Consider the following 14,627-nt stretch of genomic DNA (forward strand, 5'->3'; position numbering starts at 1 on the left):
AGTCAAAACCTGTGGTAAGACGGGATAAATCATTCACGGGACAGACAAGCGTGGTTGTGGCGGAGGTGGCTGGTGCAGGCGGTGTATGGGTGACAGAGGTCCCGGCTGCCCCTGAGTGACGAGCAGCCGCACCGCAACGCCTCTCATCCCAGCGCTCCCTCTTCCTACATGCTCACTTCAATGAGCATGACAACCTAGTTTTAAGTGTCATTTAATTTTCATTTTTAAATATAATTACAAAGTGTTCACTGTAAGATATCGGCCGTCTGCAAATGTGTCAAGATTAATTTGTGCTGGCTTCCTCACGAGTGTCAACAGTTAATTACTGTGTTGTATCTTGATGGCTTGATGACATTCTAGCTCTCAGCGGGCTCACCCCCCCCCCCCCCCCCCCCCCCAGCCCCATGTCTCTTCCCTCTTCCCTCTCTCCCTCTTCAATTTTATTAATTTTCTTTCATTTTAAAATAAGATCAAATAATAAAACATCTTATATCACTGCTCATTCATGCTGCAATGTCTACAAAGCCTGCAGACTTGAGTGTAGTTTGCAAATGAACATCATTGATTGAAAAAGAAATCAATACTGTTAATGTATTATTAGTGTACTATGACCAAATGCATCACTCCAAGGTATATGGTCTATCTCTTCATTTACCACAGGAAGGTCTGAGTGTGTGCTGAGAAAACTCTGAGTGAACTCCTCGCCGATAATTGACTCATAGCCATTAGGGTGGCTGGTGATAATAAAAATGTCGCCCGTGTGGATAGTTTGTGTCCTTATTTCTTCCCAGACATTAACACACTTCATGGCCTGTGCTAATTTGCTGATTTGTACAATATGGCTCATTGGCCTGATTTGTGCTGCAAATCTAATGCCAGGCTTGTTCTAATAGGAGTCGCTTTATAAGATATAGAGGACTTCCATGTTTAATATAACGTTTAATTCACACATTCCCTCGCATTTGTTAGTACAAGTCATAATAACATTTTTCCTACCACGCAGCATAAATGCAAGCGAGAGAGCATGACTGAAATATCAGAGGCAGTATAGTCTACAACGTCTCTTAAATCTAATATTATTCCAAATCCCTACTAAGAAGCGTTAAGAGTTTATTGGCATATTCGATGGCAAAGACTTTAATATGAGGCAGAGAGTTAAATGACAGTGTGATCCAAATGCATTTGATAAGATTAATTATTCAGACAAAAGGGGAAATACTCTCCATAAGATTCAAGGACGAAGCGAAAATGTACATTTCACAAAATGAGAACTTACTTAGGGATAGAAATAAATATTTGAAAAATCTACTTTTTTTTAGTGGGGGGGGGGGCACATTAGATGGGATCAAGAAAGATGAAAAGAGTGTTACCTGCTCCTGCTGCTGACGAGCTAACTCCATTTGCTGCCTCTGTTTCTCCATCTGTGACGCGGCAAGCTTTTTCTGTTCGTCGTGGGCAGCCAGAAGTTGCTCTCGCAGGCTAATCAGCTGGGTTATCATTGTGGAGAGCTGGTGCTCCTTTTCTGCCAGGCTCTCTGGAGTACCTAGTGAAGGCAGAGGAGTTGAAAGGATAAATACAAGGTGTAGAGCTTGAGTCATAAACATATAGAAAAAGTATGTCATATCCATACCTAAAAAAAAAAAAAAAAAGGAAATACACAAAGGACTTCCTAGTGGTACTGACTAAAGAGCCAGAATGTAGGCTTATGGAAGAAAGTCTGCTGAAGGCCTTGGTCATTGTATACGGTTAAATATAGAAAAGTGACCACGGTGCATGCAACGTTCATCACATTGTGCCATTGTGCTGTACACAATATTTTTTTTACAAAGAAAGCCACACAGGCAGCAACCAACTGCAGTGAATTCACTGGAAAGTGTTAAGGTCACACACAGCCTGGAGTTGTCTGTTTTGCTATAGCTGGTGTTCACAGCTTTCAGTAGAAGAAAGGGAAGGAATTGTTCCCGCCACACAGACAAAGAGCTGCAGGGAGCTGTCAAACTGAGGTGGCAGCTTATGTCAGAGTTCCAGGGGTGATTGTAAAGAAAGTGTTAAGAGTGAGTGTTTGCACTGGCCTCCAAACGACACTGGTTTTATACAGAAATTGTAATGCCACAAAGACATTAATAGGGGGAATTGCTTTTGCATTTTACAAAACATTACACATCACTGTCAACAAAGGAGCAAAAAGAAAAAAATTGCACTCCAAATGAATCTTCAAATCAGAGTAGGAGGAACAACACTGAAGATGTATTTGCAACACAACTATCAACTCTGACCACCATACAGATTTTTGTAAATGCATATTTCGAAACAAAATCCAGCGGTGGACCGATAGACTTACTCCTCTCTCCTCAGTCACATGTCTGCACTGTGTGTGTTTGAGAAAGCAGCTCCGCTGCACTGCTCTCCCTCTGCCTAATCAATGCTAAGTGATCCTACCATTGACTTACACAGCCAACATAATTGCCAGTGAGAGGCTAGACAGTAACTCACTCTCCTCCCACTGCACTCCTATGTGACAAGCTGATCTGGAGGAACACACAAAAAAAATGATAGAAAAACTGACAGAAGCGACCAAGACAGAGACAGCCGGTGAGAGGGAAAAGGGAAAAAAAGGAATTGAGAACCAGATAACAGGACAGTGAAGTCTGGTCTGAGGCCAGTGGGAGCTGAATTCTTTCCTGGGTGTCTTCCTCTCGTGTCTGACCACATCTGTCTTGAGTTTCTCCGAGAGCTCCCAGGGGCCCCCTCCACTCAAACTATTTTAATTTGACTAAACACCTGATTTATTTTATCTCTCCGATGAGGAAAGCCGTTTGTCTTAATAGGGCCTGTCAACCTCCAGAACCCATTCAGGGCAATTTACTGGCAGGCTTGTCTGAACCTCAGTTCGCCTCATTCTGCCTTCGCTGCCTGCTGCAATGGAAGAGAGCTGTGATTCTCCATTTATCCTCCTAAAGAAAAAAAGCACCTAAAAAGCACCTATTCATTGGGCCCGTGTGCAGTTTCCAAGGCCTGAATTAACTTCTTATTCACCCAACTACACTTGTTGTGAATGGCTTATCTGTAAAATTAATACAATCAGCACCAATTTTATTAACCTTTGGCTGCGTCCATGAAGGAGTTGCCTTTTACAGGTCACGAGCAAGATACATCAGTCGCTGTCACAATAAATCTTGGCTATCAATACAGTAGTGGAAGGAGGGAGAGGGTGATGACAGAAAGAAAGAGACAAGAGGTGAAGGGAGAACATCTCGAAACAAGAAAATCATAATTTAAGTTTTTTTGAAGCCATCTGGTCATAAGTGAATGTAAGCTTGGAATAAAACATCTGGACTCAATGATGTCCTCTCTGTCTTTGCAATTACAGGTTACTGGTTATCATGACTGTAAAAAAAAGAAAGAAAGACGGAGCTGTATAAATTATGTGAGAATTTATGGCACTTATTGTATATTTTGTCTTTGTGAGCGTGAGTATGCACTGGGACTTGTGCTAAGGGTCCCCAGAAGGATTTGATGGGCTCGCCTGAGTGTGGAGTGCTCAGTTCTTTGCAGACACCACAAGAATACTAACAGAGGGCCCATTGTTGTGATCTTGAGCTGAATTGTGGGGAGTCCACATTATTCGCTGTACTGTGGAGGCCTTCCCACTTCTCTCGTTTTATTTCTGATTATTTGCCTTTTAATCCTTTGTTTATTTCTGTTTAAATATTTAGGAACAACTCAGGTTAATGGTGAATGCTTAAGATTTTAAACATTTTGGGGGAGTCTGAAAATTGAGCGGCAGTACTTCAGCTCAGACTGTACACAGCTCAGCAGAAAATCAGACACGTGTTTTTTTGTTGGCTGGTTTGTGTTAAAATCTCTTTCTTCCGGCACTAAATTATGGATGAGCTTTAAAATGCAGATAAAACTTTTATTGTGTGGTACAGAAGAGAGGAGTCGTGGTCTATGTCTGACCAGCCTGCTGACAAAAGAGGCCGTTTCCTGCATATTGCATGGCTTTTAACAGCGGTAGGGCCGGGGTCTGCCTGTTAACATGTCTCCTCGCATTGCGCTTCCGATGGCAGACAGACAACCCATAGATGCCTTGGCGCTACATAAACTCCAGCAGCCAACCCAGACCTAACGTGTTGTGACATCGGCCTGGTAGACGAATCAGACCCGGGACAATACCGGCCTGACAGGAAGAGGATCTTGAGAGTGAGTGGTCAAGCTGTGCCAACACTTTTCTTGTTTTCTCAGGTCACCATGCAAACTTCAGAGAGCCACGATTGTCACATGGTAGGTGGAGACAGTGAAGCTGTGTTGTTCAGTTCCAGCCCATTCACCAGTCACCTTCTGAGATTCCTGCCTTCTTTAAACGTCACAAAGTAGGGCAGAAAACATCAATGGGTGACTAAATAAATGATAAGAGAAAAACAAGCAGAGCCATGGTTGCTTGGGAAGGGACGGGGGTATTTGAGCCTTGGGGTCTTTGGATAAAAGGCACTTTGTAGGGGTGCGATTTGTTTTGTCCAATACCCACATCTCCCTCTCTCTTGGCTCCCTCTTCTCTGCTCTAATCAAGCAGTCTCTAATTTGGGTTCCAAGTCCAGTACCGGGGAAAAAGAAGGAGGCTTGTTACTTTGAAGAGTCCCGAGTGAATAACATAGATAAAAGATTCAGGCACAAAAAAAGAAGAAAAGCGAGGGAGGGTGAGGGTGAAAAGGGGGAAAATCACAAGGCACCCTATTCTCTTCCCTTCCTTTGGTTAAGACAGCTGAGCCATTATGACCAGATCTGAATTGAGTTTTTTAGCACCAGAAGACTGAAATTTCTTTGTCTCTCTATCAGTCGGCTATTGTGGATGCTTCCATATGCTGCAAGCCCATCCTAAGTAAATTAGGACTTGTCTAAATGCTACGATTGTACCAAGCTGTATCCTCACACAGATCGCACATAGCTTAAATGCCTGGCATGCTAAGGTTCTCTCTCTCTCTCTCTCTCTCGCTCTCTCTCTCTCTCTCTCTCTCCTTAAGTGTGTGTGAATGTAGGCACAAGTGTGTACAGATGTGTGTTGCAAGCTGCTCCAATCGATAAAAGGTACATGTCTCTGAGTAAATGCACATGTGCGTGACTCTGTGAACTCTACGGTCACCTGACCCTTTGTCCATTCTTTCTGTGGAAAACACAAAGAGCCAATAGAGTAGCAGTGAGCGGCATCTGTTGGTACCTTCTTTAGGAAATGGAAGGTTTCTGCTCACAGACCTTTCTCCATAAAAGAAAGAAAAAAACCTTCTTCAACAAAAGCATGGATCACAAGTCAATATTTGTATCAAACTCTTTTTCTGTGGGATTAAATATGACGGAAAACATTTTATTCTGTGCTGTCAAAAGATGTATTATTGAGTATCTATATTGGTAAAAGAAAAAAAAAATCTTGAATAACGGGAGCTACCTTCATGGTGTTGCTTTGCTTTCTACACACTTCTGCATTCCAACAAGGCCATATGGGTTTCCAGTAATATGGTGTTAATGTGTCTCCACGTCCTACAACCAAGACAATATGAACAACAGCTGTTTTACCTGGCTTGCTGCCTCTGCCATGATATAAAAACTGTTAATCTTGCCAATAAAACTCCATTAACAAGCATAAGCAATGAGTCACAGGCACATCATCCTCTGGCAGCAATCAGTTTCTGTCCCTTAATCTTACCAATATATGTGTGAACATTTAGGCTTGTTTACAATGCAAAACTGCCAACTATCTTGTTAAAACATTTAAATATTTAAACCTATCAAAGTATTTTCACACAATTTTAAGTATCGACAGATGTGACTTCAAGATACTTGTATTGAATCAAAATCATTTTAATGGCTATACACTAGTTTGGAAGAAAAAAAATCCTGACTGGCATATGGAGAGGTTATTAATAAAAACCCACTTCATCTGCTGTGGTTCTGTGGTGAATAGTGATAGAAACTAATATTTTGATGATAGAGGGAGCTTCACTCTTCAGGATAATTATGCAAATGTAAACGCTCCAGCACTTAACTGTCTATCCATGACACTGGACAAGCTACTTCATCGAAGCCAAGAGGGATGTTCGACCTGAGCACATTACTCCACAGGAAATACCGGTGACCCTTAAATTCACATTCACATAAGAAAATTAAAACTGAGTTCAGAAACTTTACTTTATGTTCTGCCAGCTATTGAATCCTTCTTTGACTCTCTAATATAGTGCAACAAGCCAGGGATCCTGGAGCCATGGACGTTGTATGTATGTATGCAAGGCAGCATGTAGCAAGGATGATTACTTGAAAACAAAGATCGTCTCCACACCTTCTATTCAGCCGTCATGGTCTTTATAATGATAAATCTGACCCTGTGCCCTTACTATATTAAAAAGAATGTATAGTTTTCAAGGCCTTTCTCGTACAAAACACTTAACTCCTGTGAAACAGTGATCAAGGGAATGGCTTACTGTCTGTAGATCCTTGAAAGTAAATTAGAAGTTCGACGTTATTTCATTCTTTTCATGCAGTATTTATTCATTGGTTTTACCAACACAACTGATGATCAAAGTGAAATGTTCTTGTTTTCTTGAACTGTGCAAAACAGAGCTCGCCAAACACTTTCAGACTGTTGTTTTTGATGGATAAGAGCAGCAACAATGCTTGTATTTTGTTTGGGTTTAATCCAGATCACTTGATGATTACCTGCATTAGCAGGAGTCAGGACATACAAAGACAACTGAGACCGGTGCTTAGTTATCAGCCTGTCATTAGACATTTAATCCTTTGGCCCAATCAGAAGTCGTAATTGTAAGTCTTTAACCATATTATTCTTTCATTACAGCAACTTTAGTCAGGAGCATATGTTGTAGAATGCCAGGAGGACATTATTATGATGTCATGATTACTCCATTTATTTATTTTTTTTGTCTCATTGAAAAGACCGTGTTCATTTTTGTTGCAGAAATATTAAAAGATGTTGGAAATTGTTGAAAATTCCCTTGAAAGAAATTATGTGGTTTCACTTAAATTCCACCCTGAATGGTCAGAAAATAACATGTGGTCTCAGCAGTATTAAAAAAAGACCAAATAAAGCAAATGCACTTGTAAATAAGTCATGTAAATGTAGGACGCATCTGTCACAGCTCATCTGTAACAAAAGAAGTCAGAATTTAATGGGGATATATTGCATGAGTCTTAGTTTAAAGACTTAAAGGTTGTTCATGTCTTGTGTAAAAGCCCACATGAATGTAATTTAAGTGTGGAAGTGTTAAGACAAATGGTCTGTTGTATCTTGGAGGTCATGCTGTATAAAATAGACAAAAAACCGGAAAGACCTTTAAAAAAAAAAAGTAGATTGTGCTATGTATGAGAAGATGCCAGATGAAAGTCACAATTGTCAAAACTATGAATCCTTTGCCTTTTTTCCAGGCAGACACTAACTTCTGCTTCTAAGTTGTCTATTGAAAATAGGATGTGTTGCATTAGTCTTATTTTATTTGCATATTCTTCTTAAACATGGATGTTTCATGGAAGATAATGGAAAAAGAAATTTGACAACAATGAAAAAATGTGGATAGAATAAAGAAAATACCTTTCAACAGTCTACTTTCCTGGGCTTGTGGTGCATGCACTCATTGTGAGATAGTTGATTGGAGAGCAAAGTAGATTTAAATTGTCTTTAAAAAATGACACTGGCCATTCTGCCACGTACTTTGCAGACAATGCTGAAGATATTTTCTACTTTCGAGTCAATTAGCTGTTCATGATCCTCACAATACGTTGATTCTTGGGTTTCTGATACAAACATAGGTCAACTTCCTTAACATGTGTAAAATTCATGTGTATTTAGAAACAGAGTCCTTTTATAAATGACATAAATGTACCTCTGTTAGACTCAAATAAAAGGTGATTAATGTACTTATGTGCCTGAAATGTATTATACATTTAACGTCTTTAACTGAACAAACCATGGCAAACCACAGAAATATAATTGAGAACACAGAAAATTCTGTCTCTATCGCATATGTACACAAACACACATGAGCACAGCACTTCCTTTTTTTCTCCTTTTTTTTTTGAAACCTCCATTGCCACAAGCTAAATTCCTCAATTCATTAGAGGAGAAAAACACACAGTCAAACACTCACATGCATTCATCTGGCAAATGTGGCCTGAGGAATAATGATTTACTGTGGCTCATATTTCACCTGAGTGCACAGGGCAAACAGTTGACTGAAGTGTTGTGAAGAAAATGCTAACTGAGGCATTTCTGAGTGGAGCAACTGGACAGATACTGTTTTGTGCTATTTGTGTGAATGTTTTTGTATGTTGGGGTAGTTGTATTAAACCTAATTTATTGTATGTTGTAAAATACACAACCCTTTAGAAATGTGCTATATAGAATTGTTTTCCCAACTGTTTCCGAAGCTTCATAAGCACAAAAGATGAAAATGTATTCAGAAACATTTTGTTGTACATTTCCTGGAGCATCAAAACTTCACTTTATGGCAGAATTGAGGTAATTTTTTTATGGGGAAGGAACACACATTTTGAAGCTTACCCATACTCCTGTACAATATGGGCTCTGTGTTCACACAGTGGACTCCTTTCTGTCTGTGCAGGAGTGCAGCCAGCACAGGTAGGGCCAGCATCGAATCAGTCTCAGCCTGCCACCCTGCCCTGCCCTCTGTTCTCCTCCTAAAGAGCTTCCACTTATCTGCCTGCCACAGGACTGTCTGTGTGCACCCGACCACTGTCATGTAGACACCATTCTCAAATTGATTGTGACACTGCGAGAGCCCTGATTTTTCTGCTTCAGAATTTGAGCTGCCGTTTCATCGCTAGTGTACAGTGTTAAGCTTCTTTTTTTTTTCCCCTCTCTTTCTTTTTTAGCAGATTCCAGGAGAATGAATACAGCTTGTGTTCCAATTTAGTAACTACATATTTTCCTCCAGTTTGAGTAAATACTTGAGCTGTGTGTGTGTGTGTGTGTGTGTGTGTGTGTGTGTGTGTGTGTGTGTGTGTGTGTGTGTGTGTGTGTGTGTGTGTGTGTGTGTGTGTGTGTGTGTGTGCGTGTGCGTGTGCGTGTGTGCGTGTGCGTGTGCGCGCGTGTTCTTTTTTGTGTGGTTTTTTTTGGCCCCCAATGGGGGGTCGGTAAACTGCCACTCAGCAGGGAAACTTAAACAGCTCTGTTGAGTATGAGGCCGAGACCCTGCACAGAGCAAGCATGCAACAGAGAGGATTCTTATCTTGCACAGGACTCTGTGTACTACATTTGTATAAATTTCACACCACGTGTGTGTGTGTGTGTGTGTGTGTGTGTGTGTGTGTGTGTGTGTGTGTGTGTGTGTGTGTGTGTGTGTGTGTGTGTGTGTGTGTGTGTGTGTGTGTGTGTGTGTGTGTGTGTGTGTGTACAGTATATATTCATATATGTATAATGCATGATTTATTGATGAATGAAATATCTCTTTGAAACATATAATTATAACCGTTGAGTTTCCACCTCTGAAATCTTATTATCGCTCTAGTTCTCCCTCTCTCGTATGCCTTCCACCTTGCCTCCTATTATCTGCGACTTTGTGTGGTTTGGAGCCCTTCCAGCCAGCCTCCCTTTCTTGCTCTGTGGTTTTGTTCAGGAGATTTCATCGTTCCTGCAGATTGACAGCTAAGCTCAGGTATGAAAACAAACAGTTAGCGCTGGAATTGACTGGTGAAAAGAAATCCCTCACTAATGCTCCTTCACAAACTCTTTTTTTCTTGCCCTCCCTTACTGATACTAAGCCCTAACAACCAACAAGAAAAGGCAGATGGAGATTTGAAATCATTAACCCTTAATAACACCATTCTACATGTCTGACTTAAGCTCACAACCTCTACTGGATTATTGTGCTTGACTCCTGAAACCTAAAAAACCTATTTACCTCCAAAGAAGTACCTTTATGTCGCCAAACACCCACATGACAATAGACTTTAATTTTAGGCATGTCATCTAAATAGCAGGTTGGGTATGCAGACCCTGAAAAGCGATCTCAGATGCTGTTGATACTATTGTTTTGTTTTGTTTTGTTTGTTTACTGTACGGCATGTTCACTTCGACAGGATAAAGTATTCAGGGCAGGTTTGAACACAACTGCAGTAGAAGAATGTGTTTCTTTTTGTGGGTAAAGCCTCGGGCCAAAATCTGTCACACCTATTGTGTTTCATTTTTATTTGTTTTCTAAGAACGAGACTAAGTTATTTCCTCATGAGTCAAATCCCACCACTTGCCTCTGCGATAACACAATTACTTCTCTTTCAAGGTTTTGATGGAACAATGTCAAAAGGGAGCCTTCTAGGTGCTCAGTATAATTGGCTGGGGAACCAGTGAGCGATCAGCATAGAATATACAAGGCCACTCTGCCAGTAGGTGCTGTCGTCTTTATCTGTGTGTCAGTCTTTATTCCCTACTATCTCCCCATTCATTTAGAACCTAAAGGCATGTTTGCCTTTTGTGCTGATTTTAACCTAACAATTAATGGAACCTCTGATTCATCATAACACTTTAGATCTTAATCATAAGGTATTTTCTGCTTGGTACCTTTGTTTGTGTTTTAATTAGGCGGACCTTGTGCATCTCCAACCCTGGGCTTCTTTTTAATTGCCTGTATTTACATCAGGCAGACATCAAACGTGGAGAGAGAGACATTTGTAAGGGTGAGCACAAAGCAGCCCTTTGAAATGTCTACAGTCATATGAAATGGCATGCTAATTAAAAATCTAAGGCTGCCTCTGTGATAGGAGAAGCATTTATATTTGTAACTGGTGTATAGACTGTCTCCATAACTCATCAACAGACAGAGGCCATAGTGTTTATTATCAGGCTCCCTACCTGTTTACAGACCACCAAGTAACCTTCCCATTCCCATTCATCAAACAGAAGAAATGCCTTGCCTGTAATTTAACAGACCAGCTTTCAAAAGGCTAAATCATTTTAAACATTTTACCCCATGCACTTTGATCTACACTGACATACAGAACACCAGGACAGGTACAATGAATCTAGTTTACCAAGCAATAATTTATCCTTCATAAAGGTTATTGCCCGTGAATATACTTATTAGAGCATTCAACAGCCCTTTTGCTTTCCTCTGCAAGTGGAGAAATTGTAATTCCATAAATAAAGTCAGAGGCCAGTCTCACTTAGGTATGTGACCCGTATTGTGTGAAAAGAAACAATTAAGCATATGATCGCAAGCACCTGCAGTGAACTGTGGTTTAACACCTCGCCAGTTTCTGAATTATCCTCAGGTAATGTTAATTAAGAACTTTGAAGTGCTGCATTTGAGGGTACATTGAAATTTAAATGTCTGGTTTGGTGTGAAAGAATTAAAAAAATGAAGGGACATGAAGTCGTCCGAAGAAGAGATTCTCTGAGGTTGAGTGCAGGAGCCAGTGGCAGCCCAGTGTTATCAGCCGGCTGGTATTGTGCTCCTCTCTGCTGTATAAACACACCAGCTATTCAGTAACAGTCAGTGCTAAGGACTGAGCGGCAGCCCTCAGCTCACCTTCACCCTGTCATAAACAGAGATTTTGGGGGAGTGCTGAGTTGTGCTCTGCCGCGGCGCACTTGATACGCCATGCAGGGCGTTCACTGTCAGAGTCGAGACATTCCACTCAAATGTAGGCTCGCGCAGGAGACGAGTCTGTGCATCTCTGCACCGTCTCCTCTCTCCTCTCTGAGCGGCTTCTCTCCTTTCAGCGCCGCTCTGTTTACATCAAGCACACTTTGGGCTCAACAATTACCAGAGCAGCATGAACCGCACCGCATGTGCCAGAGCAGACTAGCGGAGGCTCAAGGCCGTCTAAAGGGACAACAACAATAAACCGCTGACAAGCACAGAGAGCCTCCAAATGGATGAAAATGGGGTGGGATTTTGAAGAAAAGCACTTTGGATTGAGTTGGGCATTCCAACAAAAGATAAGGGAGGAGATAAAAGAATGAGGAGGGCAGCCAAAGGCCTTTGTTTAATTTCAAAGTGCGGCATTTTTCTGATATTATGCAAGTCTGATATGAATGAGGAACTTTTTCATTTGTCTTTAATGTGTTGCTTGCGTGATATATGTAATTCAATCTGACGGAGATCTTTTATTCTTACCTTTAACTTCTGCTAGTAGTTCACTAGTGTTGAGCCTCTCCATTTTCTCTTTCCACTCTTTAGAAAGAAGTTTCTCCATGCATGAAGAGTCTGAAAAAAGAAATATAAATGCACTTCTATTATCTGACAATTCTTTTTTTTTTTTCGGAATGTAATATTGTGTGGTGAAAATAGTTTCTCATTTTATCATTTTGTAAATGCCATAAATCCATTCACTTAAATGAAAAGTCAGTACATCAGATGAAAGAGAGGTATTTTATTTGATGGCATTGCACGGCGAACGTTAAAAGAGACTCAGACCGACAGTTGAGAGATGAGCTAAGGGTGGAGTGAGCAGGGAAGCAGGCATTGTGGGAATAGCGTAAGGGCAGAGACGCACATTAAGTGGGAGGTAAGGAGTGAGACTGGGTACGTACAAACGTTCACATAGCTGCCAATGATGAAAACAATTAACATTTGTCCAGCAGACAATGAATCAGAGGAGGAATGGCTGCAATCTGCCATGCTGTCGCTGGTGGAGCTGATAAAGAACATACTGGGCTGTCTGACCCAGGCCTACACCATCTTTCTGCTGCTTAAGGATCAGCATATTCCCATCAAGCACCAGAGGCACAAGCAAGCCTCCAGCCATCCACCTTGAGCCAAAGCATGAAAAATGTGTACATGAGACATGAAGCACCCAATTTAAATGTTTTCCCCCCTGTATGCCATGTGTGCTGATTTCTCAGTACACATGATTTCTTCTAAATTATCTCCAGGTTTTTTAATAATTCCTCAGAATAGTATTTTCATTAAAATAGTTTTCTTTGTATTTGGAGCACATTTCACAACACAAGGAAACAAATTGCAACAAGTCTTGAGACAATACTGAACACTCTATCCAAATAAGTCACACTGGAATGGCTTTGAATTTAGCTCTCCCAAATAAAGGACACGATACAATAACATATTCTTTCAAATAATTCTAAACATGAGGTGTTTCTCAGCGTGGTGTGGCTGCAAAGTGAGTCCGAGTTCAGTTTGCACATGATAATATAGAGAGAAACACAGAGGAGGGCCTGTCGGAAGCAACTTTCTGGACTTCTCCTGCCTCAGCATTATCATCCCCTACATCAAACAGAACACAGATATACACAGTTGAGGATGTATACAAGTGTTGTTTCCTTTTATCCGCCTGTAACATCTCTTCCACAAAGCAAACACTTCGACAAACACACTGACATCAGAGGAACTGGGAGTAACGGGGGGTCAGTAGTTTTTGTGGCCTTGTTTAAGGATGGCTTTCAGGGAGATCAAGCAGAGTCACCATTTTGTTTGACTGTCCACTTCCTCCAACATGATGGGGGTCGCCAGGACATCTTCAGCTCAGGGTCATTATAACATTTCTTCTGCTTTATTGACTTTCCAATTCCCAACTCACAGTTTGTCCCCTTGACCCCAAGACGAGGAAAGAAAAAAAAATTCTGTGTTTGTGTGTGTTAACTCCCTGCGTGGCACAAAGATCACAGATCTTAAAACCGAGGTTAAGGGCACGCAAAGCTCAGCGCTTCTTCTCTGCCTCTCACCACTGGGAGAGGCAGCTTCCTCTCCTCGAACAACACACTCCTATCAAAAATCCTAATCCTGACGCAGACAGAGCAACACCAGCACTTGACAGTCTCTCCCCTAAAGCAAAGAAAAAATGTTTTTTAAACAAACATATTGAACGTATGTTAATATGCACACATATGCTCCCTCTCTCCCTCCCTCTCTCTCGCTCTCTCTCTCCCCCTCCCTCGCTCTCTCTCTTCCTCTCTCTCTCTCTCTCTCTCTCACACACACACACACACACACACACACACACACACACACACACACACACACACACACACACACACACACACACACACACACACACACACACACACACACACACACACACTTTCATCACAGATGCTCCACCAGCACTTGATCATTAAGGAATGCACCAACAGTTGGAGATAATGTGGTGCCAGCTTCCATTCTACTCCAGTCCTCCCCCTCTTATCCACCTCCCTCCCGGGAGAACTGCCGCTCCCTCACTTCTCCATCCCCTCCGCTCGGCCAGACACGACCTGCCAAGTCCTCCAACGGGAGAGACTACAGCTGGAATGTGCTGCTGTCCTCCCTGCCTTCCACCTGGGAGAGGTGAATAATGGTCTGGATTACTCCATAAAATAACTCTCGAACACCTTTCAGTGTGCAAACAGTGTGGACAAAACAGGCAACCAAAAATGGATCTGGTGCAAGTGGAGCAACTTTTGCGCAGGCGTGCTCAAGGAAAAGACTAAATGAGTCAGATGTCTGGCTTTTTTCAAAGCTCCCTTCCACAGCCTATTTTCCTGAAGAATTTAGATTAATAGAAGGAATGCTATTTTAGTTTCTAGAATGCCTGTCTGTTTTCTGAGAGGGAAATATTGATGCCAATGCAAACACTGGTCAGTATCAACGTACTAATTACTGTCAGCCGGA

At 41.5% G+C, this 14,627-nt stretch overlaps 1 protein-coding gene across 2 annotated transcripts in view; it reads right to left on the minus strand.

Annotated features, from left to right (window-relative positions):
• Positions 1 to 14,627, minus strand: part of sox6 (SRY-box transcription factor 6) — a 132,514-nt gene that overhangs the window by 53,887 nt on the left and 64,000 nt on the right. For both annotated transcript variants that reach the window (XM_080517800.1, XM_080517799.1), the window contains exons 6-7: positions 12,138 to 12,227; positions 1,371 to 1,543 (exon numbers count right to left, since the gene is read on the minus strand). In XM_080517800.1, coding sequence (XP_080373926.1) covers positions 1,371 to 1,543; positions 12,138 to 12,227 — 263 coding nt within the window. The remainder of the gene's footprint in view (positions 1 to 1,370; positions 1,544 to 12,137; positions 12,228 to 14,627) is intronic.

The sequence above is a fragment of the Blennius ocellaris genome (assembly GCF_963422515.1).
Source record: "Blennius ocellaris genome assembly, chromosome: 1".
In the NCBI taxonomy this organism is placed as follows: domain Eukaryota; kingdom Metazoa; phylum Chordata; class Actinopteri; order Blenniiformes; family Blenniidae; genus Blennius; species Blennius ocellaris.